Source organism: Plectropomus leopardus, unplaced genomic scaffold (assembly GCF_008729295.1).
Source record: "Plectropomus leopardus isolate mb unplaced genomic scaffold, YSFRI_Pleo_2.0 unplaced_scaffold29, whole genome shotgun sequence".
Classification (NCBI taxonomy): Eukaryota; Metazoa; Chordata; class Actinopteri; order Perciformes; family Serranidae; genus Plectropomus; species Plectropomus leopardus.
Genome location: NW_024631600.1, coordinates 1 through 26,121, shown reverse-complemented (window position 1 = coordinate 26,121; position 26,121 = coordinate 1). Strand labels below are relative to the sequence as shown.

Genomic DNA, 26,121 nt, shown 5'->3' with positions numbered 1-26,121 from the left:
AGCAACTTGTCATTGCTACCATTGCTTCACTTCAGGCAAAAACAATAACGAAGTAAACCGCCACGCCTCCTGAAACAAGAGTGAGAGCACGTGTCGATAAGTCACGCGTACGTAACCGATGAGGTAACGCATTCCGTGGTAAAAGCTGACATGAAAAATTTATTGTCCCTTCTTGGCCATCTACCACTCAACCACACACAACAGCAAGGTCCTGGTATCAGAAACAATACGGAACCGGCCCATCTCACTGATAACTTTCCCTGGTGGTCTAGTGGTTAGGATTCGGCGCTCTCACCGCCGCGGCCCGGGTTCGATTCCCGGTCAGGGAACTACCTTTTCGATTAAAAAAAGAACCTGCTTGTGCGGGCAGAAGCTTACCCATAACAGCTACACGAAAACAAGAAAACGTCCATGTCTTTTTTAACAGAATAAGCTTAATGAGAGTAAGATCACTCCGTTTCTACCTGACACTTTCCACTTTTCAGTGAGAGAGAATCTATTGGATACAATTTTTTATTCGAGTGAAAGTAAAAATGTGCCGACCAACCCCGTTCTACCCCATTTGAACATAATGGCAGTTAAGTACTAGTATTTGACTCCTCAAACTAAAATTTAAGCGTGATGAAACAAAAAAAAGACATGGTTTACATAAAAACATTGCATCATCATTGTAAAATTATCAACAATCCTCCAGCAGTACTTCTATAGATTAATACAGTTGTGGCAATAGTAATGATAGAATTCGATGATCAGTAATCAAGACAGGACAGAGGAAAGATTGGTGTTTGTAAAAGTAAAAATCTCAGTTTCTGCAATGTGTCCTCATCTTCTCTCCTCTGCAGAGAGATTGCGTGTCTTGGCTGCTGCAGAGAAGTCTGTCAAGTTTCACAGAATAAAGCAAGAAAAACCCGGATATCAAGTCATTATCCCATCCCTTCAAAACAAAATATAGTAAAAAGGAGTGTATGCCGCTTCTGACGCCAGAAATGTGGAAGCTCTTTACAGGCAATGATGGAAGAAGTAATCACATATTTTATTCAAGCGAAAGTAGCGATGTGGAAAAATACTATTTTACGTTAATACACAACATAATTAAAACCGAGTCTACTAATAAATCAATAATACACAAATAAATAAATCTAGTTGAAATACATTTAAGGTATTTATGTCCTAGTTAATTATCAACTATGTTTATTTTAATTTAATGTATTTATTCATTTTTTAAATGCAATTTCTGCATACATTTTAATATTTATTTATCCACAAATGTATTTTGTAGATAATATATATTTATTTATTTATGCATGTATTTCTTTATACGTTTGTTTCCTATTTTAGTTCTGCATTACTAACTCTATTCCTGTGTGGGTTTAAAACATTTATTAAAATGTCTATATTTGACTTTACATTGTTGTAGAGTATGAGTAAAAAGAAGCAAAAAATTGAATTTGCTGCGCATACAATACAAATTGTACAGTATTTTTGTTCATGTACTTCGTGACATTCCTCCACTGCAGTTCACTGTTACCAACATCTGACTATTTACTGCTCCTGCAATTTGATATCCACTATTCTGCATTTGTACGACATTTTTTATGCCTTTACTTAAGTATCCAAAAGTCATCAACCGCTCTTATTTTGAAAGTTTCGCCGGAAACGCTCTCCTCTAGTTGTCGCCAGCCCGACGCTCGGTGCTGCAGCCTGTGCGGTCGCAGAGAGGAGGACTAACCGCTCCGGTCTGCACTTCTCCAAATGCCACCGGACACCGACAGCGGCCACGGACCGGACGGACATCAGCGGCGGGACCGCGACGCACGCGACTCACCGGGAACATGGCGGCGGGAACAACAACCTGCTCCGTACCGTGTAGACGATAAATCAGAGAAACGACGCGGTTGGCGGGCTGGCAACGGAGGAGCATCACTCAACACAGGTCAATGAATAGCAGCGTAACACCTTAGATAAGCTAAATTTAGACAGATAAGACAGGCACATATATACAGAACTATACATTGATTTACTAATCCATAAATCGATCGATCTCAGTATGTTCTTGAAATGATCCTGGGTTGACTTGGCATGGTTTCTGATAATGGCCTGCCCTTAATATATACATGCAAATGACCTGGCATCTCATTAACTGCTGTGATTTATTTTTGAAATTATGATGTGTAAAGTGTATTCTGTGCAATACAGTTCCATTCTGTGGTATAAAATATAGATTTTTTTCTAATTTATTTTATAGTATTTTCCTCCAAATCCCTCTTCTTTTACTTTTTAATATTTAATCACAATTTATTTATTTTTACCACCAATAACTATATTAAGAAGACATCCAGTCAATACAGAACACAATAAAAACTCATGTGCTAAGAGAAATAAAAAAGTGCAACAATATGATTTTAGATAAGATGAATTAAGAGGCAGTACAGCAAGGCATGTTTACTGAAGGTAGAATAAAGGGAAACTCAAATTTTGCTGCACAAAAGAAGGATTACAAAAGCTAAAGATCATATTTTTTATTTCTCTGAGTAATGGAAGTTGAATGGTGATAAATAGTGATAAAAAATGTTTTTGGTTAAAGAAAAGTCAAGCTTTGTTGTATGTAATGGACACAGCTTAGAGATGGTGTCATAATGAATTATAATGTTGGGGTTTTTTAGGATTTGCCATTGAGGAGCTAAATAAGCAGATTTATGTGGGTATTAGATTAGGCAAAAGAGTAACGAGATTTGCATTTGAAGCAGTGTTTGGGAACGTTAGTTCTGAGATGTAATAGGTTACAGATTACTAGTTACTCTGTTAAAAATGTCATGTTACATAACTACTTTAATTATTTCATCAAAGTAATGTAACTTATTACATTTGATTACTTGTCTGACAAATGTTTTAAACCAGACATTAAAGCTGAAAAGAACCTAAAAATGTATGTGCATAAATGTTGTGTTTGCTGACCTGTGTAGTCCAAAAATATGTCAAAGGAAGGCATTCCTGTACAACAAAAAGATTTAAAGCAACAGAATGAAAGTTTTATTTGTAATATAAACTTCTAACGGAAACTTTTTTTTTCATACGTCAACCCTTTGTAATCACCAACATATCAGTAACTCTTAAATTACATATTTTTTACAGAATCTCTAACTGACTTTAGTAACATTTATTTTGTGATTTAATTACTTTAACTAGTTGCATGTAACTAGGTACTCCTCAACACTGATTTGAATTGTAGAGATTTGAACTATTGAAATATAAGAGAAGCTACACCTAAAATTCCTAAAAGTATACCCTAAATGTTACAATCTGATCTATGGGGAGCTGAAAATGCAAGCACTTTGTGTTGCAGTTATATTAAGATTTATTTGTTAGAATAATGCATTGTAAGCAGTAAAAGTCTTTTACTGAAAATGTTACTTAAAGTATGCTGGTAAAATTAGAAAAATGGAGCAAATGCAGTTATATTATGCTGTTATAATATTATATATTACATCATTGGATCATTATTACTAATGCATCAATGTAAAAGCAGGATTTTACTTATTGGTTGAAGCAGAGCTCAATTTGAACCATTAACTAATGATTATTTTCATTATGGATTAATCTGCTGGTTATTGTCTCCATTAACTGATTGATTGTTTGGTTTGTAAAAATTCTGAAAAGAAGAGAGAGATGCCTTCACAATAACCCCGAGCCCAAAGTGATACCTTCACAATGTTTGTCCAACCAACAGTCCAAATTCGAAGAACAAGCAAAACCTTTTTTAATTACACATATTCATCATGACCAATTAGATTTCATACAGTCACCCAGGAGGTGTTTGAGTCATCTGCGAGTGACTGTACCAAATTTAAGAGCATTTTTAAGTCTTAAGAAACGTAATAAGTAGCTTTCATTCTCAAGTTTGCACATAGAGGTGACAGATTCTTAAGTTTTAATCTCATGCTGAACGCTTACTGTTTGTATCTCTGTCCACAGAGGCAATGAAGGGAAACCTGAAGGCAGCAGCCTGTTTCTAAGCAACAACAATAGCAACACAGCGTGCCGTTCAACACACACCATGGGCTACAAGGTAACATCACCACTGTGTACTTAAGTAGAAGTACTAATACCACATTGTGAAAATATTCCACCACAAGTGAAAAGCCCTCATTAAAAATCTTAATTACATAAAAGTATGCAAGTATTGAAAAAAAAAAGTTTGTGGAAAAGTAAAAGTGCTCATTGTGCAGTAAAAAGTCAGTGTTTTTACTATCATATATGATCTTTTTGGATTAATTTTACTGCTGCATTAATGTGTACGCTGCCTGCAACTGCTGTTGATGTTTATGCTAATTTTAACATCTTTATATACTGTTGGGTAGTTTAATCTACAGCAAAGCATCATATTCTATAAGATCATCATACTGTACGTGTGTGGCATGGCTGTCCTGTGAGAACCGCGTAACGTTGTCTCACCTTTGAGCCAGCAAACCAGGTAGTCACAGCGCCAAAACTGTGTCTGTATAAAAAAGGACAGCCAGCAGGACTGGACCATGGGCAGGATGGGTGTGACATTTTGATTATGTGTTATGTGCGATACCTGCTGTGGGAGATTTAAAAAGCAGCTAGTAGCAATTATCAGCTAAGTCAAAGAAGAACAGCAGACGTAAATATCCGGAAACTGGGAAAACAATAAGATTTGGGAGCTCCTTACCCTCCAAGCAGATGACGAGACCAGCTGGCATAAAACAGAAAAGGTAAAGGATTGTTATTTGAAATGTCAGTGCCATTGTTATTGTTCATAAAGCACTGCCGCTGGTATCTCAGTGTTACATGTAACACTAGGCCGACACTGTTGTGTTTAACGTTACAGCTTGTTTTGGGTCTGCGATGCCACTATGCTATTTAAAATCAAACACTCGAGGATCATGTTGCCGTTGTTTGGTTCTGTGTTAATATGCAAAGGAGGCATAAAAAAGGCACTTAGGAGCAGCTCTTTAGTGTGATCTCTGTGTAAAAAGGGCTATGATGTCAGAAAAACAGCCATGACTTCAGCCATGAGGGTTTTATAAGAGTTTTAGCTTAAGGAGTACAATTTCTCAACCCAAGAGCTATAATATGAAAAGTAACTGAAGCTGTAAGATAAATGTAGTGCAGTAAAAGGTCCAATCTGACAAGTAGTGGAGTGAAAAAATAGTTCCATAATACAGGAATACTCAAGTAAAGTGCAAGTAGTTTGAATTTCTACTCAAGCACAGTACTTGAGTAAATGTACTTAATTTTATTGCACCACTGCTTCAAGCCAGCTGACAGCAAACATCAGTCCAGTCCAGTGTGTGCAATTAAAATTTCACAGTGTCAGTATTTGAAAACTCAGGTGGCTCTCCCCTCACAAATGTGTGTTTTCTGAGAGAAGATGTGCAGATGACTCACAGCTTCAACAGTAGTAACAGCTGCTGTACGTGCCATTATTCATTCACTGCTCTGATACATTTACAGTAGTAGGAGTCGTGCAAATTTAACTGCACTCATCTGCTAAAAGAAATGCTTTGAAACACAGTCAGCATTACATTCGAAACAGGAAGTGCACTGTTAAATGATCCTGGGGCAATGTAGGATTAAGTGTTTATGACCCATATCAGGGATTAAATATATATATCTTGACCTCTGCCACTTAAAGTGTGACCACTTTTTAGTCATGCATGTGGTGTGGCTCCAGGGATTGCAATGTCAATCCAGCACAGATTTACCTCATCATTGAAATTTTCCAGTCTGCTCGACCAGACTGGATTGATTCTCAGTATTTTTTCCTATAACTGTCATAATCTATGATTTGGCAGAAGACAACATAGAGCCGTGCAGCTAGATTTGGTTTTCTGATCGGCCGAAACATAAATGTCACGTTGCACCCGACAGCTACCAACCAATCAACCTCTGTGTGGTTTGATTCAGAGCTTTGCTGCTGCTGACACATACATAACCATCCAACTCCCTCATACTCCGCCAGGCCGGATTAAAAAAAACCACACACACACACACACACACACACACACACACACACACACACACACACACACACACACACACACACACGCACACACCTCTGACTGCCTGTGTGGTTGTGTAGTTATGCGTGTGTGTGTGTGCCTGTCTGTATGTGTCTGTGAAGGGGATTAGGGTGACATCTTTAAGCAGATATCGGGGGACAACACCATCTGTCTGAGGCTGAGAAGCTCTGCAGACTGCAGTGCTGTCGTGATGCAGCTGTTTCATTCAGTCATTCATTCATTCAGGCATCACATCATCTGGCAGCCATGTCGGAGATCCACAGCTGTGTGAGCCTCATTTTTCAGGTGATTCACACCTCAACTGTGCTGATATTGATTCAAAACTGCAGAACTTAAAGCAGCTATAATCAATATTTTTAAAAACCGAACAATGTATGAAAGGATAATGTGTTGGGTGTCTTTGGCAGTGATGAATTTATAGAGAATTATTAGCTGAATCTGAAGATTCATTTGGCTTTAACAGAGCTTTATTGTGAATTTCAGCTCAGTGTTTATCGTTAAAGCCCAAAAATTTACTGCTGTGGTTCACACTCACTGCCCCCAGTGTCATTTTCAGAGATACAGACAGACACAGAGACTAGGTGGTGAACACAGCAGGAGTTGGTGGAGACCAAAAACTGAGCTAAAAGAGTGAATACTGGACTCAGTTGAACGTAACCATAAAGACTCCAGAGTAATGCTCATATTGCTCTGTAACTGCTGGATGTTGAAATAAGCAACTGTTTGCAAACAAGTTCAAAATTAAAATGCTAAAATACTGTTATTTAGTTGAGAGAGGCACCAAAATGTCTGTAACCCTGCGACAGATACTTATCATACAGATAAAACTGGTCTGATCTCCATCAGAAAGAGAGCAAGGGTTGATTTATGCTCAATGTAAGGTACAGACACAGTTGGAGCCTTCTGTCTGTGTTCATTTCTTCCGTATTTTTGCACCTTTTCTGAGGGCTTACAGATATGGATGAAACGTAGCAGTGCCACTGGAGACTGACGGGGCGTTGGGTGTAGTTCAAGCAAGATTTTTTTTTTTTTTTTAAAGCGTAACACAACAAATTGATAATGCAGTGAAATGAATTCTCTGTCCATATGTATTTAATTGTCTCACAAACCACTGCTTTCGAAAATGCTGCCTCTGTTTCAAGGTACATTATTACAACCTCCTCCACTGTTGCCTCGTTTGTTGTTGTCTGTAACTTTTCACTGTGCACTCTCGTGCCATCTACTGGCTGTATCTGAGCCCACATACAGAACACATGGAAGTATTAGGGCATGACATTTACAATGTTTGAAATGGATGTATCTATTTTTATATGTTAAGAAAGTATAAATGAGCCTTGAAAGTATAGGTATGTGTGTGATAAATTGAATTAATCATTGCTAGTTGTCACTAGAAATAATAGCCGGTTAAAATTATTATCAAGATAATCAGAGCAAAATGGGAGGAGGAAGACTAACCATTAGCTCTGATCATGTTTTACACACACACACGCGTGCACAAAACACACACGTGTGCCCTTAAGACTTAATGGATGGAACTGCATGCATGTCCACGCGACTGTTAAGTTCAATGCAGAAAGTATGTCAGAGCCTCACACACAGTCACACTGGCTTGATATCTTCAATCTAGGATAAATGAGAGAGGTGCCTTTGGACACACGAGAAATCCTGAGAAGCCTGGGAGTGTGTGTGTGTGTGTGTGTGTGTGTGTGTGTGCATGTATATGTGTAAATTTGTGTGTGTACTGACTTCCTTATAATACATCCATGGTGTGCACTCAGGCATGAGAGAGTAACCACATGACTGTGTGTGTTTAAATGGAGATGAGTTGTGATGTTAAATACAAAGTGAATAAATGTTCGTTAGCATTCATTCAGTTAGTTGTTTTAATATCTTGTAGGATACTGTGCAATGTTTTTGTCATAATGTACGGTGCAAAGTGCCACACATTTCAGCACCACTTAAAATACAATTTGAATAATGTCATTAATAATTTCAAATGACGCTTTTAATATAGGCAATATTTTTTGGGACAATAATTCACCATTTAAATTTCAATTTCAATGTTCAATTTTAAATGTTTTCTGTTTAGGTCCCTATGATCATCCATAAAAGAGGATCCAAACAGCTCCTTCCTTCAGTTGAAGCAAAGTGGAAGCAGCTGTTTCCCCCAAAAGCCTCTTTATTATCTCACTGAGGTCAATCATTGAAATCTTTTCTGTCTTTTTAGTCTCTTTGTTTAATCTCAGCTGGAAGGACAGATGGTTCATTCACAGACTGAACCAGACGTCAGGAGGTTCCATTTCAGTAGCTTGTAAAGAGAAACCCAATGATTTTTTTTTTTGGTTTTGAATTCCTGAAAAGTTCATGCAACACTAACTTTGGGAGCTCTTAAGCTGTCGTGTAAAGACATGAATGTGGCTTATTTAGACAAATGATTAATCTAAAGCTGAAGCAATAAATGTCGATTGATCAGTTAATAAACCCTAAAATAACTGGCAACAATTTTGATAAATGTTTAGTTAAAGAGACAGTTATCCACCCTGTGAGTGACAAACTGCAGCGGAGGAAAAGAAGTCATGGAGAGCTCCGCCCGCTGGGCACAAAACGTCGGATAACAAAATGTCGGATCAATGCAATTACTATGCGTTTGTTCCACAGAACAAACATCGGCTGCCCTTTAAATAGCATGAAAATACAGGGCCAGGTTATTGTTGATCAATGGTATGATTGCTTCATGTCGATTGACACACAGAGGGTGTTGGTACTGAAAAAACATGGGCGCTGGCTGTGAAAATGACAACTGCGTGTCATATATCTGACCCTATTCATTTTGCAAAACTAACACTAAAAATCTAAGAAACGTGCAAATATTTTGGTGTATCCCTTGACTGTTATCTCACTTATTGACACCATATTGAGAATCTAACTAAGAAGCTCAATTAGAAACTGTACATTTATTACAACATTAGACTATATCTCAACCCTTCTGTTTCAGACACATATCTACATGACCTCATTCTCTCAACAATATCCTACTGTCTCCCAATTTGGTCCCTTACCACAAAGGAAACCATTGAACCAACAGCAAGACTATATAACAGAGCTCACACGATCCATGGAGAGCTTCCTCCTTGGACTCAACACTGCACTGCACTCTCATAGTCTAACGTCCTGACTTTTAGGAACGACACAAATAATCTAGCCATTGACTTTTACTTTCAGATCCAAAACAGCAACTCCAATCCTACACTTCCTACTTCATTCCAAGTCACAACACAAGAAAGCATCACTAGATCAATTTCGCATGCACTTTTCCCCGTAAAGCCTTATAAAAACAGTTATGGATAAAAATCATTGTTTCACACCTTCACTAAAATCTGGAACCAGATCCCAAACTACATTAGAACAATAACTTGTATTACTTTTTTTAAACATACATATTAACTTTTAAATCCTTTGCTGTATAAAAAAAAAAAATAATGATTGCCTTTTTAATCTCAGAAATCTTTTTTACTTTTACTATTTATGGATTAATGGATTTCTGAATTAAATTATTTTATTATCCATTAAGATATCAATGAATTAAATGCTTTATTATCAGTCAATATAATGACACTTGTGGTCCTTCATAGTTGTGAAAATGCTCCCTTGCATAATCATGCTAATAATCCACAGACTATCTGTGTGATTACCACTACAGATGAGTGAGATAATATTTTGTTAGTCATTTGAAAAAAAACTTTCAATGACATTTACTTCCTTTAAACACAAGATAAAACAAACCACATAAAAAACACAGGTTTTCTAACCGAATCTTTGCTGCTAAATACTGTACACAAGTGAGTGAGTGAAACAACAAAGGAGAATAAGGACATGGGAGCAGGCCATCACTGCCTGGGGTGATGGGTGAAATCAGGGAGAAAGAGCAGAGAGGAGGAGGACGAGGAGGAGGAGGAAGATGGCTTGATTCATCAGAGGATGGAAAAACTGGAGGGAAGGCGGGACGAGAGATGCCTGAAGAGAAAGAGCAAAAAAGAGAGAGAAGAAAATGGGGGAAGTCCATTACAGGAGCCAGTGATTGCCCTTTTATTCCACAGTGTTTTTACAGTAATTTGAACTGACTACCAGTCAGATTTAATTGATGTTAACAGCACATCTGCAGACGTAATGATCATATAATAATAATAACAGTGATAATAATGAGTGAAGGAGAAGAAAGAGGAAATCAGTGGTTTACGGACAGGTGTTCAATATTAAACACGAGGGTCTAGCAAAAAAAAAAACAAAAATAAGACTAAAACAATAATCAAAATTGTTTCATTATATTCATCTGTATCCTTTGAAGGGTGAGAATGAAATCAAGTTAATTTCTTCAATAGATTTTTATCTATCTAGTGCACATTTTCCCCTGATCGTGAGAGATTTGCAAACTGTTGAGAGTTGGGAGGTGAAACACACAGGTGCAGGAGCTCTAAGAACAACTAGAGGTTAGTTATAGTAGCTTGCTGCCATTTGTTTCGAACATCATACTTCTTCCAGGAGTTATAACTCAGTCAAATCAAAATGCACAGACATATAGCAACATGAATCAATGTCTATAAATCAGCACAGAAAAAAGACATCTCTTATGCCTGCAGAACTTACCTGAGAAACATCACGTTTTAAGGTTTTCTTCATTATCAGCGTAATCCACTGATAGTTGTCTGTACATCCTTAGGCACAGTGCATTCAGGAATACCTAATTCTGCATACTTTTAATGGTGCTATTTTGCCTAAAATAAGTACAAATACAGACAAAAAGTAGACTCAAGTTGTAGCACACAGCAGACCTCACTGACATTATACTTCCTGTTTACATCCCCCAAAGCCTCAATTATCAGTTACCGCAAAAATAAAAGAAACATAATGAATATTAATAATAATGACAAATACAGTAGTATTCATTCAAATATTAACAGCCAATCTCAATGTGATTTGAGATATTTTGCTCTGAAGAAAAAAAAAACCCTAACATACCAACCACCATCATCTTTAGGCCTCACCAACAGTCCAAGATTTTTTTAAAGCCTTGTGGCTGAGCTAGTGCTCAAGAGTGAGGCTCAGTCTCACAAAAAGCTGCAGTGATACAGTGAAATGTAATCACTGAGCAAATATAAATCCCTCCAGGACGGACGGAAGTCTTACATGACTCAGCGTTTTCTACAGCAGGTACTAGAATGTCTCAAAATCAGCTGATGCAAGGCTTCCAAGTGATGAGGCAAAAGAAAATATTTACTTTGTGGTGAAATAACTCTTGGTTTGGCTTCTCATCTGCAACCAACTTGTCTAAAGAGACCCTACGACAAGCTATTTCCCCTGAAAGAACGACTTCCATGGACATAAAAACCATCATAATAACGTGGTGATTCTTGGAGGAGATGCCTCCCAGTGGAGGCATGTTCAACTGGGAGTGAACCCAGCTTGTTCCTGGTTCCTACTGGTTCCTACTCTGAAGGGATTATTAACACCATATGGCCTGGGAACACCTGAGCGGGGGATGCAGCTATTGGTGGGAGGCTAATTTACTTCACCGACTGCCACCGTGACCTAGATAAGCATCAGAAAATGGATGTAGAAACAACATCAAACCCTGGATCCAGTATTATACAGTACATGCCACCTGGGCACAGTTTTCCCTGCTACTACACAATATGGCCAAATGGACTGGAAGAAGACAGAAATCGATGGAATCTATCACATACAGCAGACCCTATGGAAAACAAATTTACACATGACTGCACAGCTGGCTGCATGCAGAGAACTTATACAATCAATATGTTCCCGCTGTGTTATTTCTACAGCAGCTGGCTTGCACAAAGCCAGAGCTCAACAACAACACTGCTGCCACATTAAGAACATCACAACAGCCGTAGCATTAGTCTAAATATCTTGTCTTTCTATAAAAAATATGGACTTAACTTTAATATAAACAATCTTGATACTGATCCTAATTTTACAGTTGTCAGTGCTCTTCGGAGGACAGACTGTCATGGTGTGAGTGTACGTTTTTCATTTATTTATTTATACAGGAAAGGATTTAGAAGTAACATCAGGTGTGTTATAGTGAAAACTGGCCTGACTCCAGTTAGACTGACAGAGACAAGACAACAACAAAACATAGGCAGCTACATAGACATTACAGAGTAAAGGTCTTTAGTGGCATAAGCAAGACTGTGTGAGATTTGAATCAGTGGTTGCAAGTATGTCCTATCAAACAGTGTGTATATTTATGCATAAAATGAGTTATAGACATTATTGGTCTAAGGTACTATGAGATCTTCTTCCAGATTTTAGCGTAGGTGCAAAAAATGATGTCTGACAATAACTGATTTCATAAGGCGGTACAGGAAAAATGAGTCTTGTCTTGTGTTGTGACTTGGAAGTGAAGCAGGAAGTTTAAGATTGGAGTTGTTCTGGATCTGAAAGTAAAATTCAATGGCTGGATTATTTGTGTAATTCTGAAAAGTTAGACTGTGAGAGTGCAGTGGTGAGTCCAAAGAAGAAGTTTTTCATGGATCTTGTAAGATCTGTAATAGTCTAGCTGTTGGTTCAATGGTTTCCTTTGTGGCGAGGGACCAAAATGGGAGACAGTAGGATACTGTTGAGAGAATGACTGCATGTAGATATGCTGTATGTCTGAAACAGAGGGGTTCTGATCTTATTATAGACAGACAATTTCTGATGGATCGTCTTAGTAAAGCGCACAATGGGGTGTCAATAATTTGGATGACAGTTGAGGGATACACCAAGATATGTATATGTATGATTGTACGTTTCTGTGATGTTTAGAGTTTGTTTTGCAAAATGAATAGGGTCACACATATAGATTTTTTTAGAGGAATAACCAGTCATGTTAGTGGTTAACCATCTGAGAACTGTTAAGACTGATAAGAGGACAGCACTGTTTGTTTGGTCAGCAGGATCTGATGATTCATTGTATCAAAGGCTTTGTCAAAATCAATAAATATGGTTCATATATATACACTATGTTTGAAATGATATGAATGATAACCCAATAAATAAATAATGCAATATCACCATTATTTTGAATTAAAGTCAATAATTTTTCCATTATTTTACATTAAAATGAGAAATAAAAGGAATAATTTTCAAAAATAGTTTCAAATGATTATGTGAATCAATAATTGATTAATAAATGGATTGATTAATAGCTCAATAATAGGTCACATTAATGCGCAGCACACGTGAAGAAGGCTTCTAATGAAGACTGAATTGCAAATAATAAATTTTACCTTAGTAAAATGTGCAAATATAGTTGGTTCTGGATTTATTTTTTTGTTTCCAGGAATTATTCTCCTTATTTGTTGGGAGTTGTGTAAATGTCAGCCGAAAAACTCCCTAAATGCTGAGGAAAGGAGCTTCAGTGCTTCCTCTTCTGTCTCATGCAGTCTGTCTTTTATGAGGGGAAAGGAGATCCTGTTGACCCACTTGCTCAGGCAAAAAAAAAAAAAAAAAAAAAAACCTCACAGCGCAGATAAGTGCTGCCATCAAGTGATTTCAAACACCACATCAGTCAAGATTTAATTTACCCTCACAGTAAAGAGAAATACAAATTAATATATGCATTCTTTGGGGCACAAAACTGTGAAAACACCTTTTAAAATCGATATTTTGAACTTGTTTGCAAACATTTGCTTATTTCTACACAGAGCAGTATTCATTCGCAGTGGTTTTTTTGTGTCCAACTGATAAATCTAAGTCCAATATTCTGTCTCTTTAAACTTCATCATTAGTCCTCACCTCATGAAGGAAGCATCTGTCCCTTCAGCTGCTAAATGCTTCACTGTGTTCATCAGCTAGTCTCTAACTGTGTCTGTCAGCTGTTTTCAGATGAGCAGTGTTTTCTAAAAAATGGGCCTGTCATTTTTTTTTTCCAAAATTCAATGTTTTGAACGTGATACAAAAAAAGTATGCAATTCAAAAAACCTGAACACCAACAAACACCACTAAAGAAATGTGTGGAAACAGTTTGCATTTTTAGATAACAAACCTGTTTAAAAGACGTCTTTAAAAACATTTGAATTAATTAAAACAAATTACACATTAGTTCTTATTTGCTCAAACTTGATTTTTTGAAAAAATTGAAAAAACTCAACTACTTAAATTGATACTTGAAACACAGTAGGCTGTTTTATTAGCTTAGCCCAGCTGTTGCAAACGGTTGCCATCCTGATTTAAAGTGTTGGATACATTTTAAAAGTTCAGACAGACTTACCAGACAGTAAACTGTAAATGTCCTCTGCAGATCCCTGGGGCGGCGATGGACCGAGTCAGCCTGCTGTGGCGTCTGAGGCGTCGGGCTCGCCGTGGAGTTCTCTGCATGGCCTTCTTCTGCATCTCCATGGCCCTGCTCTACGCCATCTGTGCTGAAAACAGTGTGCCCGTCACTGACGCCATCTTTGGTGTCCAGGCTCGGACACGGGCTCAGCCTCGTGCACACTCTGTCATCAAGGTCTGCTGCCATATTTCATTGTCACCTAACACAAAGCCACACCCATTTTTTAAGTTAGAAAAGTCAATAAAATGCTCTTACCTCTGTTGTTCTGATCATTTTAGTCCCATGAGGAGTGATTTCCTTACCTGAGATGCTTGATGACTATAGAGTAGTGCAGGAAGGAGTCCTAAAACCGAGAAATTAGTTAGAATGTAGCAGTTTTTTTTTCAATTTTTATTTTTTTCTGGAATTTTGGTTTGATGCCTGAAAATAGGTCTATGTTTAACGCAAGCTTAAGATACTTTCATGTTTTGCTCTACGTGTCTTAAAAAGCTGCTAGCTAAATGAGACTTAAGAACATCAGAACAGAATATGGCTTTATGACATTGAAGCCGTGCAGTCATAGTGTAGTTCATTTATAGCCGAACACGAGGCTAACACTCTAAATTCTGGTGATTGCATTTACACTTCAAATATCATAAAAGTGACCATGGATGTTTGACCTACTTGACTTGACATCGGCGTCCCTCTATCTCCCACAGGTGCTGCGAGGCGGAGCCAAGCCCATGTACATCGACCCTCAGAAGCTCCCAGGTGTTGTCCCAGGTGACCCTCACCGTCCAATCCCTGTCCTCTCCTCCCCAAACCACACCCATGAAGCCGAGGAAGGGCTGTCAAAGCGGAAGCCGAGAGAGCGGGAGACCGCTGGGTTTTTCTCTCGTCTGCTGCCGCGCCCCTTCACGCGTGCCCTGGAGACCCTGTTTGGAGGCCGCCGCAGAGGGGAGCTGAGTGGCAGAGTGGGGGATGCTGAGTTCTTCGGACCTCACGGGCTTTTGGGAGAGGTGTGGGATGACGAGATGTCCAGTAACATGCTGGGAAGCAGACTGAGGAAGGTGGTGCAGAATTACCAGGTAACTTTAGTATTCGGTGGAGAAAAATTGAACTTTTTGTAATAAATAGTTGATTTAAATCACAAAATGTAACTGTACTCTAAATATTTTAACTATACTGGCATAATTCTTACCTTGATTTTTCTGTCAGGCAATGAATAAGTACGGAGTCGAGTTCTCCGGCCCTGGCGGAGTGTCTAGCAGGCCTAAGTTGAGTGGTCCTGAGCTTCTCTGCCAGATGAAGGAGAAGGTAGAGGTCACAACTTTGACGTCTGACCTCCAGCCCTTCTCGTCGGTGCCCTGGGCCGCACAACTGCCACCAAACCAGCTGACCTCTGACCTGGGGCCGTACAGGAGTTGTGCTGTGGTGTCATCAGCAGGGTCCCTCCGCAACTCTGGACTTGGCAAAGAGATAGGTGAGATATTTTTAGCATAATCATGTTTTAAGAATGAATGAATGGTTTCTGCAGATATTTTTAAAAACCTTTGATAAGAAAAACAAACATTTGGACATCTTTACATTCACGTTCTCTTTCACTTTTGTGTTAGTTATTTACAGAGGTAAAAACAGACATGTGTTGCATCAATAACATTTAATTTCTCCTAAAAATATTATTACTATTACTAAACCACAGACTCTCATGATGCTGTGCTGCGCTTCAACGCCGCGCCGACCACTGGCTATGAGAAGGATGTCGGTTCAAAAACTACTATCCGCCTCATCAATTCACAGGTAAACACACTGACTTGCTAAAGGATATTTACGGCAACTGACACAGATAGTCCTCATGTGTTTGTATAGCACTCAGAATTAAATATAAAAAGTTAAGACAAAGAAGGGAAGCTGTACCTAAAGATGAATGCTTTTTTTCCCCAAACTTATTTTGAAGAGATCCTTATGTGGTTTACGTGAATATTTATGATGGATAAAATGTCAGATTTCAGAAAGAGGTAAACTTAGCACAAGTCTTCAGTTTTTTTCTTATCTTGGGTTTTACATTTACTACAAGTTTAAGAATAAATTTTCAAATAATTGCAAGTACAGGTAATGACCATAGCATGACCTTAACCTTTAAGTATGCCAAATAAGCTATTCGCAGTTCCTATTTTCAATGTTTGATTCTCAGGCAGATTCTGCGGTTTTCTCTAAGCTTGAACATTTCCAATTTTGAGGATGAGAAACTTCAGTTCTATTTTGGTTAAATAATAACAGATGTAATCTCACATATGTACTCAAGCTGCCCTTGAAAGCACTTTGATGGAGCAGAGATAATGTATCTCAGTTTCCATTCAGCCAAAGACTGTTTGTAAATGGTTTGACCGACTTACAGGATGAGAGGTTTTGAATCAAACAAGTTTGTACTCCAGGAGCTCTTCAGTGGGTTTATTAAAGACTGTTTATTAGAATTAAGACATTTTTAATGAAATAAATAGTCAGCCTATGCTGTAGCTATAGATATATTGCATTTGTATTTAAATTAATGTGCGCCTGTGCTATAGGTGATGGCATCTGATGACCATCGCTTTCTGTCGAGCTCTCTGTACAGCTCGGGTGCTCTGGTGGCCTGGGACCCCGCCCCCTTCTCTGCTGACCTCACTCAGGTATGGTCCAAAGGCCTGGTCACATGTAATGCTGCATTCACACAGTGTCAGCAGAATGAAAACACAAAAGCATCCTTAACCCTTAGAAAAAGCCATTTTTGACTTCAATAGATTAAATTTTGCCCCATGTCTGCCCCTTCAACTTTGGGAGGCTGCTCACAGTTTGAACTTTCTCAGAGAGAAGAAGAACATCTGATCATTAACTTCAGCTGTGTACAGACACAGGAATGTAAACCCATAGTACTAAACAATGATTTAAAGAAGTCTCAGTTGTACTCTGTGACCCCCCCTACAGTGGTACAACAGGACGGACTATCCCATCTTCACCCAGTACCAGAGATACAGGAGGGTTCATCCTATGCAGCCCTTCTACATCCTGCATCCTCGCTTTGAGTGGCAGGTCTGGCAACGAATACAAGACAACATGGCCGAGCCCATCCAGAAGAACCCGCCTTCCTCTGGCCTGCTCGGTATTTGAAAAGTCAACATTCTCATTAAAGCATTTCTTTTGACTAGTTAAAGTGATGGTCTGCACCAGCTGAAAATGAGAAGCTACTACTTGAATGTTTTGCACTCTGCTTTTTGGCAATGAGAGGAGAGAGAATACAGATTTGTTACCATCTTAGTCAAGCGAGTCTGTGTATTGCCAACATGAACAGAAAGTAGAGTATGGTAGAGAAGAAGAAATGCAGTAGAGAACAGTAAAAAAAAAGGCAGATGAATATGATGAAGATACACAGTAGTGCACAGTAAATAAAAGGCACAAGAAAACAGTTAGGATGCACAGTAGGCTATGGTAAAAGAAACACAGTGCAGAGAAGTAATTAAACATAGTGGAGTAGTTAAATAAATGCAGTAAAGTATAGTAAAGACACACAGTAGAGTATGGTAAAGAAACTCAATAGAAAACGGTCGAGAAACTCATGGAGTACTGTAAAGAAACACGGCAGAGTACAGTTAAGAAATGAAGTAGAGCACTTTAGAGAAGCCCAGTAGACTACGGTAAAGAAACAGTCAAGTATGGTAAAGAAAAGCTATACAATATGGTAAAGAAATGCAGTCAATAAAAGCAATAGAGTACTGTAGAGTACTGTAAGAAACTCAGAAGAGTATGGTAAAGAAATGCAGTTGAGTACAAGAAAGAAACACCATAGAGTTCAGTAAAAGAACGCTGTCACGTACAATAAAGAATACCGCCAGATACTTAAAACAGTTCCTCTGTAAAAGAAATGTGATCAAATGTTCTCTACTTTCTATGCCCCCCAGGCACTGTCCTGATGATGTCGCTGTGCGAGTTGGTGCACGTTTACGAGTTCCTGCCATCCCGCAGGAAGACGGAGCTTTGCCATTACTACCAGCGCTTCTATGATGCCGCCTGCACACTTGGCGCCTACCACCCTCTGCTGTACGAGAAGAACCTGGTCAAGCGGATGAACCAGGGGTCTGACCGAGACATCTACTCCCATGGGCGCGTCAAGCTGCCTGGGTTCAGAAAGCTGAACTGCACCCAGGCTGCTGGAGGTTTACCCAACCATTGACTGGGAAATACAGGAATAGTGAAGCACACAAACACACACACACACACACACACACACACACACACACACACACACGCACACACACACACACAATGAGCATGAAGACACGTTAACATGAGGACAGACGCATGAACACTTCATTCTCACTGCCAGAACAAAAGGAACGCTGTGCCACTCACTATAAATACTACATGCTGTTGCTATAGGCTGTAAACAACTCACGTACAAACACACACACACACACACACACACACACATTCACACACACACAAACTGGCGTCAACTGATAGATGTGCCTGCTGTTCACACATAATCTTATGAGGATGTTCCACTGATACTGTTCATCTCTGAAATCAATCTTTAAAGGACCATGCCACTGTTTTTAAGGTTTACGGCAGTTACTTTAATGTATACTTTTAAGAGAAATTAATTAGCCAAGTCTTTTACAAAGCATGCTACCAGGTTTTAGATACAGTATCTTTCAAACAAAAATCAGCTCCTGCCCACCGTCAACACTTACTGGCAAATTTATGGAAGAGGTAAAATAAATATATACAATGGGGCGTGAAAAAATAAACTACAATGTAGCCTTAAGTACTTAAAGTTGATTAAATATGAATGACCAAAATCAAGAAAGAAAGACTTGAAACTTGATTAAGAAACATTATCTGTCACAGTAAACAAAGGATGTAATTGCATTGCCATTTAAGTACAAGTCTATTGTTATTCTACAAATCCCATAAGAAGACCAGAAACAGAAGAAATAATAAGAAGAAATAATATATTATGATGAATCCACCTCTGAGTATTTAACCTGAGCTTTTTCTGTGGTAAACTCTTGCATCCATAAATGTTCATGAATATACTTTTAGTCTCTTATTGCACCTTAGCAGTGACAAAATAAACAAAAATGATGATCTCTAAAAGGCTCATTATGCTCAACATAAGATATACGGAGCCTTCTGTGTATGTTCTGCACCCAGTACGTCCGTATTCTGTGTTTTCCGATGGCTTACGGACATGCACTAAACGGAGCAGTATCACCAGAAATTGAGATACTACAGTAGCCAAAGAACACTTTTAAAAAACATGGCATAATCGAACAAATCTAAAATTTAGTGAATAGAATTCTCAGTCCAAATGTCGTGATGTATTAAATGGCCTTGCAGACCACTGCTGTCTACAACTTGTTATTGTTACGACCTCCTCCACAGTTTGTTGAGGAGTGAAACTTTTGACTCTGCCCTCTAGTGCCATATTGGATGTGTAGTATATGCCAACATAAATGATGCATGGAAGTATGAGAGCAGTGCAGTTTACAATATTAAAAACGAACGACATCTATTTTTGTACGTAAACAGATTACTAATGAGCATTACGCTTTCACACTTTCATGTATATCAATCAAGTCTGAAGTCTAAATGCAAACAGCAGGCACTGGAAACTGCACATCAGTAATATGACACACACAATTTTGTGTTTTATGGGACTGAAACATGTCAAATTAGTGGTATGGTCCTTTAATCTAAATCTAATCATGAAACAAACCAAGTTCGTAAACCGAGCCCCCAGAGAAGTGGGTCTGTAGCCAAATAAACCTCATTCCTCATCACACATTACAAAACAACTACCACGCACACCTGTACAGAGAGGGCCTTTACATTTTGTGTATATACTGTAAGATATTACACTGTGAGGCGCTACGCTCACTCTTTCACTCCCATCTTGATTTTTACTTTGAAACCAAATCACAAATGTTACTTTCCTTTTGATTGTTGTTTCACATTGAGCTCGACTGTCCTAAAAGGAGCTGCCTGTGGAGTAGTTTTTTCTTTGTTTTGTGGTAGTGCCTAGATCAGTTTCTGGATCAGTTTTTCACTGCCGATAATGCTTCCCTAACATCCGATCATACTGAGGACCAATCTGATTCACTGCTGTTACTCAGCTCACTTTAAATTAGTCTTGCGAGTTCATAAAGACGTACAATCAAATGGCACATATATGCATGAATAAGACAGAAAATGCTGCGGTTTTGCTTTGGTTTCAGACAAGTTTCTTGTGGCTTGGATTTTAGTTTGGGGATTTTTTTTTACAGCTCTATTTTCAGAGCTCGATAAACACTTGGCTAGAAGTCAGCAGTTTCCTCCAAATGTGATTGCATTTGTTCTCAGACTTTACTTACTGTGGTGAGTAGTCTCCACAACTCCACGCCACACAAAGGAGCCTGTGAGTCACAGTTAAAGTACGCCCACATTAAGCTGGTTAAATTTAAAAATGCGTCTCCTCCTCTCCTCTCTCCAAAAATGTTTTCAAGAGTGGATAAATCTTACAACTTCAGCTTGCTGTTCGTTTGTAACTAAACTATCTGCAGGTCTTGAAAAGTCTTAAGAAGCATGTATTTCCGTTTCTTTCCTTTAAAAATATTTAAAAGTCTTGAGTTTTCCAGATTTGTTTTAAGTTTTCCAAAATAAAGGAGGACAAAGATGAGATGTAGCCATTTTGTTAAGGTTTTTGAGTGTGGACAAAAGATCTTTAAGAAAGTGATCTTGAAACACAAATGTGGACAAAAAATGAGTTATTGTGGACATAGTCTGACAACAAAAAACTCAACATAAGAAGTAAACATCCTCAAAATACAGTGAAAACATGGAGGTTGCAATCTGTCGGCTGGGTGATTAGCTCAAATTAGCGCTTAAATGAGATACAGTTTATGAATTAGACAGCTTTGTAGTTGTCTGTGTATATTTCCCTCTGCTTCTGGTCTTTTTTTTCCTAAACTAAGACGCACAGACTCTTTTCTGGATCCACAGAAGAAACTGATCTCTCATCTGACTGTGGAGTATGAAAAAAAAAACAAGGAAATTTCACTAAAGAATGATTAACTGCACCTTTAAGAAACCTGTGGAGTGAGTCAAGTGGTCAGAGAGCTGATGTATGTCTACACACAACACACACATACCTGCACACACATGTCACTGGATCTACTTATTGAGGAAAATACTGCCTGCAGATGACTTAACTCCAATTAACTTAAAAATAATCCAACAATACAGAAAAAACCTACAAGTTAAACAGACTAACTGTTTTGTACCAACATAGTCAACCATGTAACAACCTGTTCCAAATAGCCTTTTTATAATTCTTATAAAGTGTATATATTACAGCAGTAATACCCAGGAGGACGATCTATAATGTGATTCTGTGACTCAGCCATGTGCAGCACAACTAGAGTTTTATTTTTACAAATATTCATCTGCATAAACTTGGTAAGGTAGCTTCTATCTAACATAGTAGATAAGCTCCCTTGCAGTCTCTGGTGAGACCTTAAAGAGAAAGTTCATCCCAAATACATAAATGCTACACGCTATAGAGATGTCTGCCTTCTCTCCAAAATTAGGGAACTATATGGCATTTGGCTTTTGGTGCTCAAAGCATCACAAAATACATTTGAATAACTCAACTTTCCAGAAATCATGACCCGATTACTCAAGACAATCCACAGACCTTATTGTGAATAGTTTCATGTAGGAACTATTTTCTTTCTACCAAACTACACCCACCAACCATATCACTGCTCAGAGGGAAGCATGTATCTACTGTGATTTTGAGGTGAACTGTCCCTTTAAAAGAATGCTAGTAGTTCTTTTGCTATGTGTTTATTTTGTTGTTGTTTTTTGCTGAAAAATATGTATTACAAAATGAATATACCATACCTGTCACATTTACATACATTGTCGCCCATCGGTGTTTGAGGTCTATATGAATTGTTAAATCATTTGCTGAGCATTAGACAAGAAGTTTGCTGACCACTTAAGTGTTTGTATGCTAAATGTGTAGCAGGAGCCATGGAGAGAATTAGCTTAGCTTAGCTTAGCATAAAGACTGGAAACATGAGCAAACAGCTACCCTGGCTCTGTCCAAAGGTAAAAGAAATACCTTGTTACATACATACCTTGTTTATTTAGTATGTATATTAACCAAAATGCAAAAATGACAAATTATGGTTTTATGGAGAATTATATGCTGGACTGTAGCATGTTTCCAGTCTTTATGCAAAATTTAACTAATCTGACAACAGGCTCTAAAAGAGAGTTGTATCAGTCTTCTCATCTAAGTCTCGTCAAGTAAGCAAATTATCATACTTCCCAAAATGGCAATTTCTTTAGGAGCCAAACTGATTGGACCTCATATGACTCTAACCCAACCTGAATTAATAATATACGCTATGTTTTGGTTATTTCTTTCTTAAAGACGAGGTTTGTGCAAGCACTGTTAGCACGAAACAAAACTGGCTGATAATAGCCAGTAAGACTTCTTCATGGGTTGTGTGAGTAGTTCAATAACGGAACTGAAATCGCATCCATCTGTCAACATTATGACACCTTGGCGTCTCATCTTGCAGCTCAAATTTTCCAAAACTGTGTCTGAAAAATGTTCCAGGAACTAAATCTCTAGTCTGCTCACACGTCTGTATCACTGTTGTACTTTTAGTGTTATCACAGTAAAGAACAGCCTCGTGGGTATTATGTCTTTTATTCTATTACTACGACGCATGTGTACCATCTGTAAAAAGTTTTCTCCAGAGCAGCGTAGCAACAAAGGAAACACTCTACATCTCTGATGGACGGAGAGATGATTTGCATGCATGAATTCTGCATTTACTGCATTACTTTTCTTCACTAAATGTGAAATAAAACATGCATATTGTTATTAGCACATCACATGAGCCAGCTCATTAGCATGCAAAGATAATGAGCCTGAATTAGACAGGTTGGGTCCTTGGAGGATGGATATTATGTGTCTAGAATTTTTAGATTTTATAGAAAAGAGAACCGCAATATAAGATGCCACTGATTTTGAGAATACCACCCTCCTCCAGCAGCTGTTTTTACCTTACAGAGCCACAAGCTGGGCTACAGACCCAGTCATTGTCAGGCATAATTCCCAGAAATATATATTGTCTAATATTCAATAGGGCCAAAGTTTCACCTCAGTATGAACTAAGAGCCTGAGCAAGAAACTCCAAGGAACAAAGTGGGCCGGCTATTCTTTTTCTTATCATTTTGTTTTCATGTTTTTACCAGGACTTTATTGTATATTTAGGAGGCAAATACTTGATGTCATTGCCTTCAGACAAAACACAGAGAACATTTTCTCCCTATGCAGTTGCACGCTTGTCTCAACTCCTGCTCATTTAATTTGTGAAACGTTTTGACATTTTTATTTTAGCTTAAAGATTTTCATCTCTTTTGCCTTCAACCTTGTGCTTTCTCTGAATGGGTTGCATGTTAAGCTGTTAACTGTGGTGATTGATTGTATTTACTATTTTTCTCCTCTGGTACTGAGCTCACACTCTTGCTGTGAAAGCAAAAATGCAATTAAGAAAAAATGCTTCCATGTTCACCAGAAACATGCAACGAAGCATACAACATTAAACTTTCATAAGCATTTCATAATAATGGAAAACTCCCTTTTTCCTTTTACTTGTGTTTTAACCAGTTTCTGTTTGAGTTCAGCTTTTAATTAAATTCAATAAACCTTAAATAACTTAAGTGTGATTGCCATATGTATAAATTGCTTGTTCCCAGGTGAAAAACTAGTCCAAATTATTAACATTTTATCAACCAAATTATCCACCACTTTGGGTCCAAACTAAAATATCTCAACATTCATAGGATGGATTATCATGAAATTTTGTCAAGAGATGAATCTCTAACTTTGGTGATTCTGACTTTATCTCTCGTGCCACCATGAGGTTGACATATGTTGTTTTGAGTTCAGCAACTATTGGATGGATTGTGATGAAATTTGGATCAATCCTTTGCTCCAATGCAATAATGACATTCCCATCAGCTTCAGCTGTACTTTGGATCTACCAATAGTTGTTCTCATGTTAATATGTTAATTTATGATGGTGATCATGCAACCTGCTATATATCAGCATGTTACCATCGTGGATATTTATTTAGCACAAAGCACCACTGTGCCTAAGTGCACCCTCACAGAGAAACTAGAATGCTGCAAAGCCTCTTTAACCTTGTTTTCTGGTGAATTATTGGATACTTCACTTCCTCAGGTCTCTAAAACGTGTTTAGATAAAACAATCTGAGAAGGAAAAATCACTCTTTGGTTGCACACAAATCATTTTGGCCAGTTTAAGAGATCACCATCGATTTAAAATCTCCACTGCTTGAATATTACATTTCACATTCACACAGGCTATAAAATGCACTTCACTCTGCTTCTCTGGTTTCGTAACACTATATTTTTAACCCTGGGCACATTTGACACTGCCTCCAAAATCAGTGCTGTACATGTTTAAGTAAAGCTTCAATTGGATGACTAATAATATTAATATTTATTTTAATTATCATTAATATTATTATCATTAGAGTTTTATTTTGAGGATTCCTAATTTTGTTACAAATGCTGTCAGTGAACTGTTTTCAAGATGCTTTGTTAATGACTTTATGTTTCAGGTGTCACGTCAGCCCTTTTGTCTGTGTGTGAGCAGGAGGTTGTGATAATCATGTCCAGATGTTGAGATGAAGAAAATATATGTATTTAAAACTGTAAAACTGAGGCCATCAGTCAATAAAGAACTGAACAAAAAGGCTGGAAATCATCCTTAAAGACTGTGGAAATTATGTATGAAGAAACTAAGGAAGATTTAAAAGGCCCACATATAGCACTATATGTATTTCAGTTTTATCTGAGTTTTAACTGTGTCTACACTAAATGAAAAACATTTTTTTTTAATCTTCCATATACCTCAGACTGAAGACAAAGGAGTACGCCCTCTGCTGGTCAAACTGTTAGTTGCTAATAGTGTGGAGGACGAAAAACTGATTCATTATTTAACAAGAAAAAAATGCTAAAATAATAATAAAATAATAACATAGTTGAATTACTTAACAAAATACATATGTAGCCCAACATAGATGTTGAAATAAGTATCTGAAATAGATAAATATGTATAGGATGATTAATACATAAGTATAAAAATAAATGATTAGATGCAGAAATTAATAAATAAATGTTGGTAATTAATTTGGACATTAACAGATATGCTGCCTTCTTCAATATTTCTGTACAGTAAACTGTTTATAACGTGTCTGCTTTTATTCATTTATTTACACCTGTATTTCTGTGTCTGTATGTATACTGGATAGACATTCAGAAAATAAATACATCATTGTCGATTTGTGAAGTATCTAAATGTGTATGTGTCTTTCTCATTCTCTCTCTATACCGTAAAGCTTCAAATAAATGCCTGTCTAAATTACATGCCCGGTCTGATTGCGATTAAGTTCATTTTTATACAAGTTCTTTAAATGTAGAAAACCCGGTTGTTTTGGCTACCTGCTGGAGTTAACGTTAGTTAGCTGCATATGCATAGCTGGCATATGTGTCTAACTTTTGCCACTATGGACATACTACTCACAATGATAACTTGGTGAGATTCTCTACAATTTATTCATTGCGTTTTTTTACTGGAAACATGAGCACCAAAGAAAACAGTATTACCGGCATAGTAAACAAGAGAGACGCAA

General features: G+C 37.8%; 1 protein-coding gene and 1 non-coding gene across 2 annotated transcripts; both read left to right on the top strand.

The window, feature by feature from the left end:
• Window positions 1–257: 257 nt before the first annotated feature.
• trnae-cuc lies at window positions 258–329 on the top strand. Its single transcript has one exon. It is a non-coding gene; the product is annotated as a tRNA-Glu (tRNA).
• A 1,369-nt stretch (window positions 330–1,698) lies between these two features.
• On the top strand, window positions 1,699–20,862 carry LOC121938259 (beta-galactoside alpha-2,6-sialyltransferase 1-like). Its single transcript, XM_042481528.1, has 9 exons — window positions 1,699–1,933; window positions 3,973–4,066; window positions 14,350–14,556; window positions 15,081–15,449; window positions 15,580–15,844; window positions 16,064–16,161; window positions 16,929–17,030; window positions 17,326–17,500; window positions 18,297–20,862. Exons 2-9 carry the CDS (start codon window positions 4,055–4,057, stop codon window positions 18,566–18,568), a joined length of 1,500 nt encoding a protein of 499 aa, XP_042337462.1. The 5' UTR covers window positions 1,699–1,933; window positions 3,973–4,054; the 3' UTR covers window positions 18,569–20,862.
• Window positions 20,863–26,121: the final 5,259 nt, after the last annotated feature.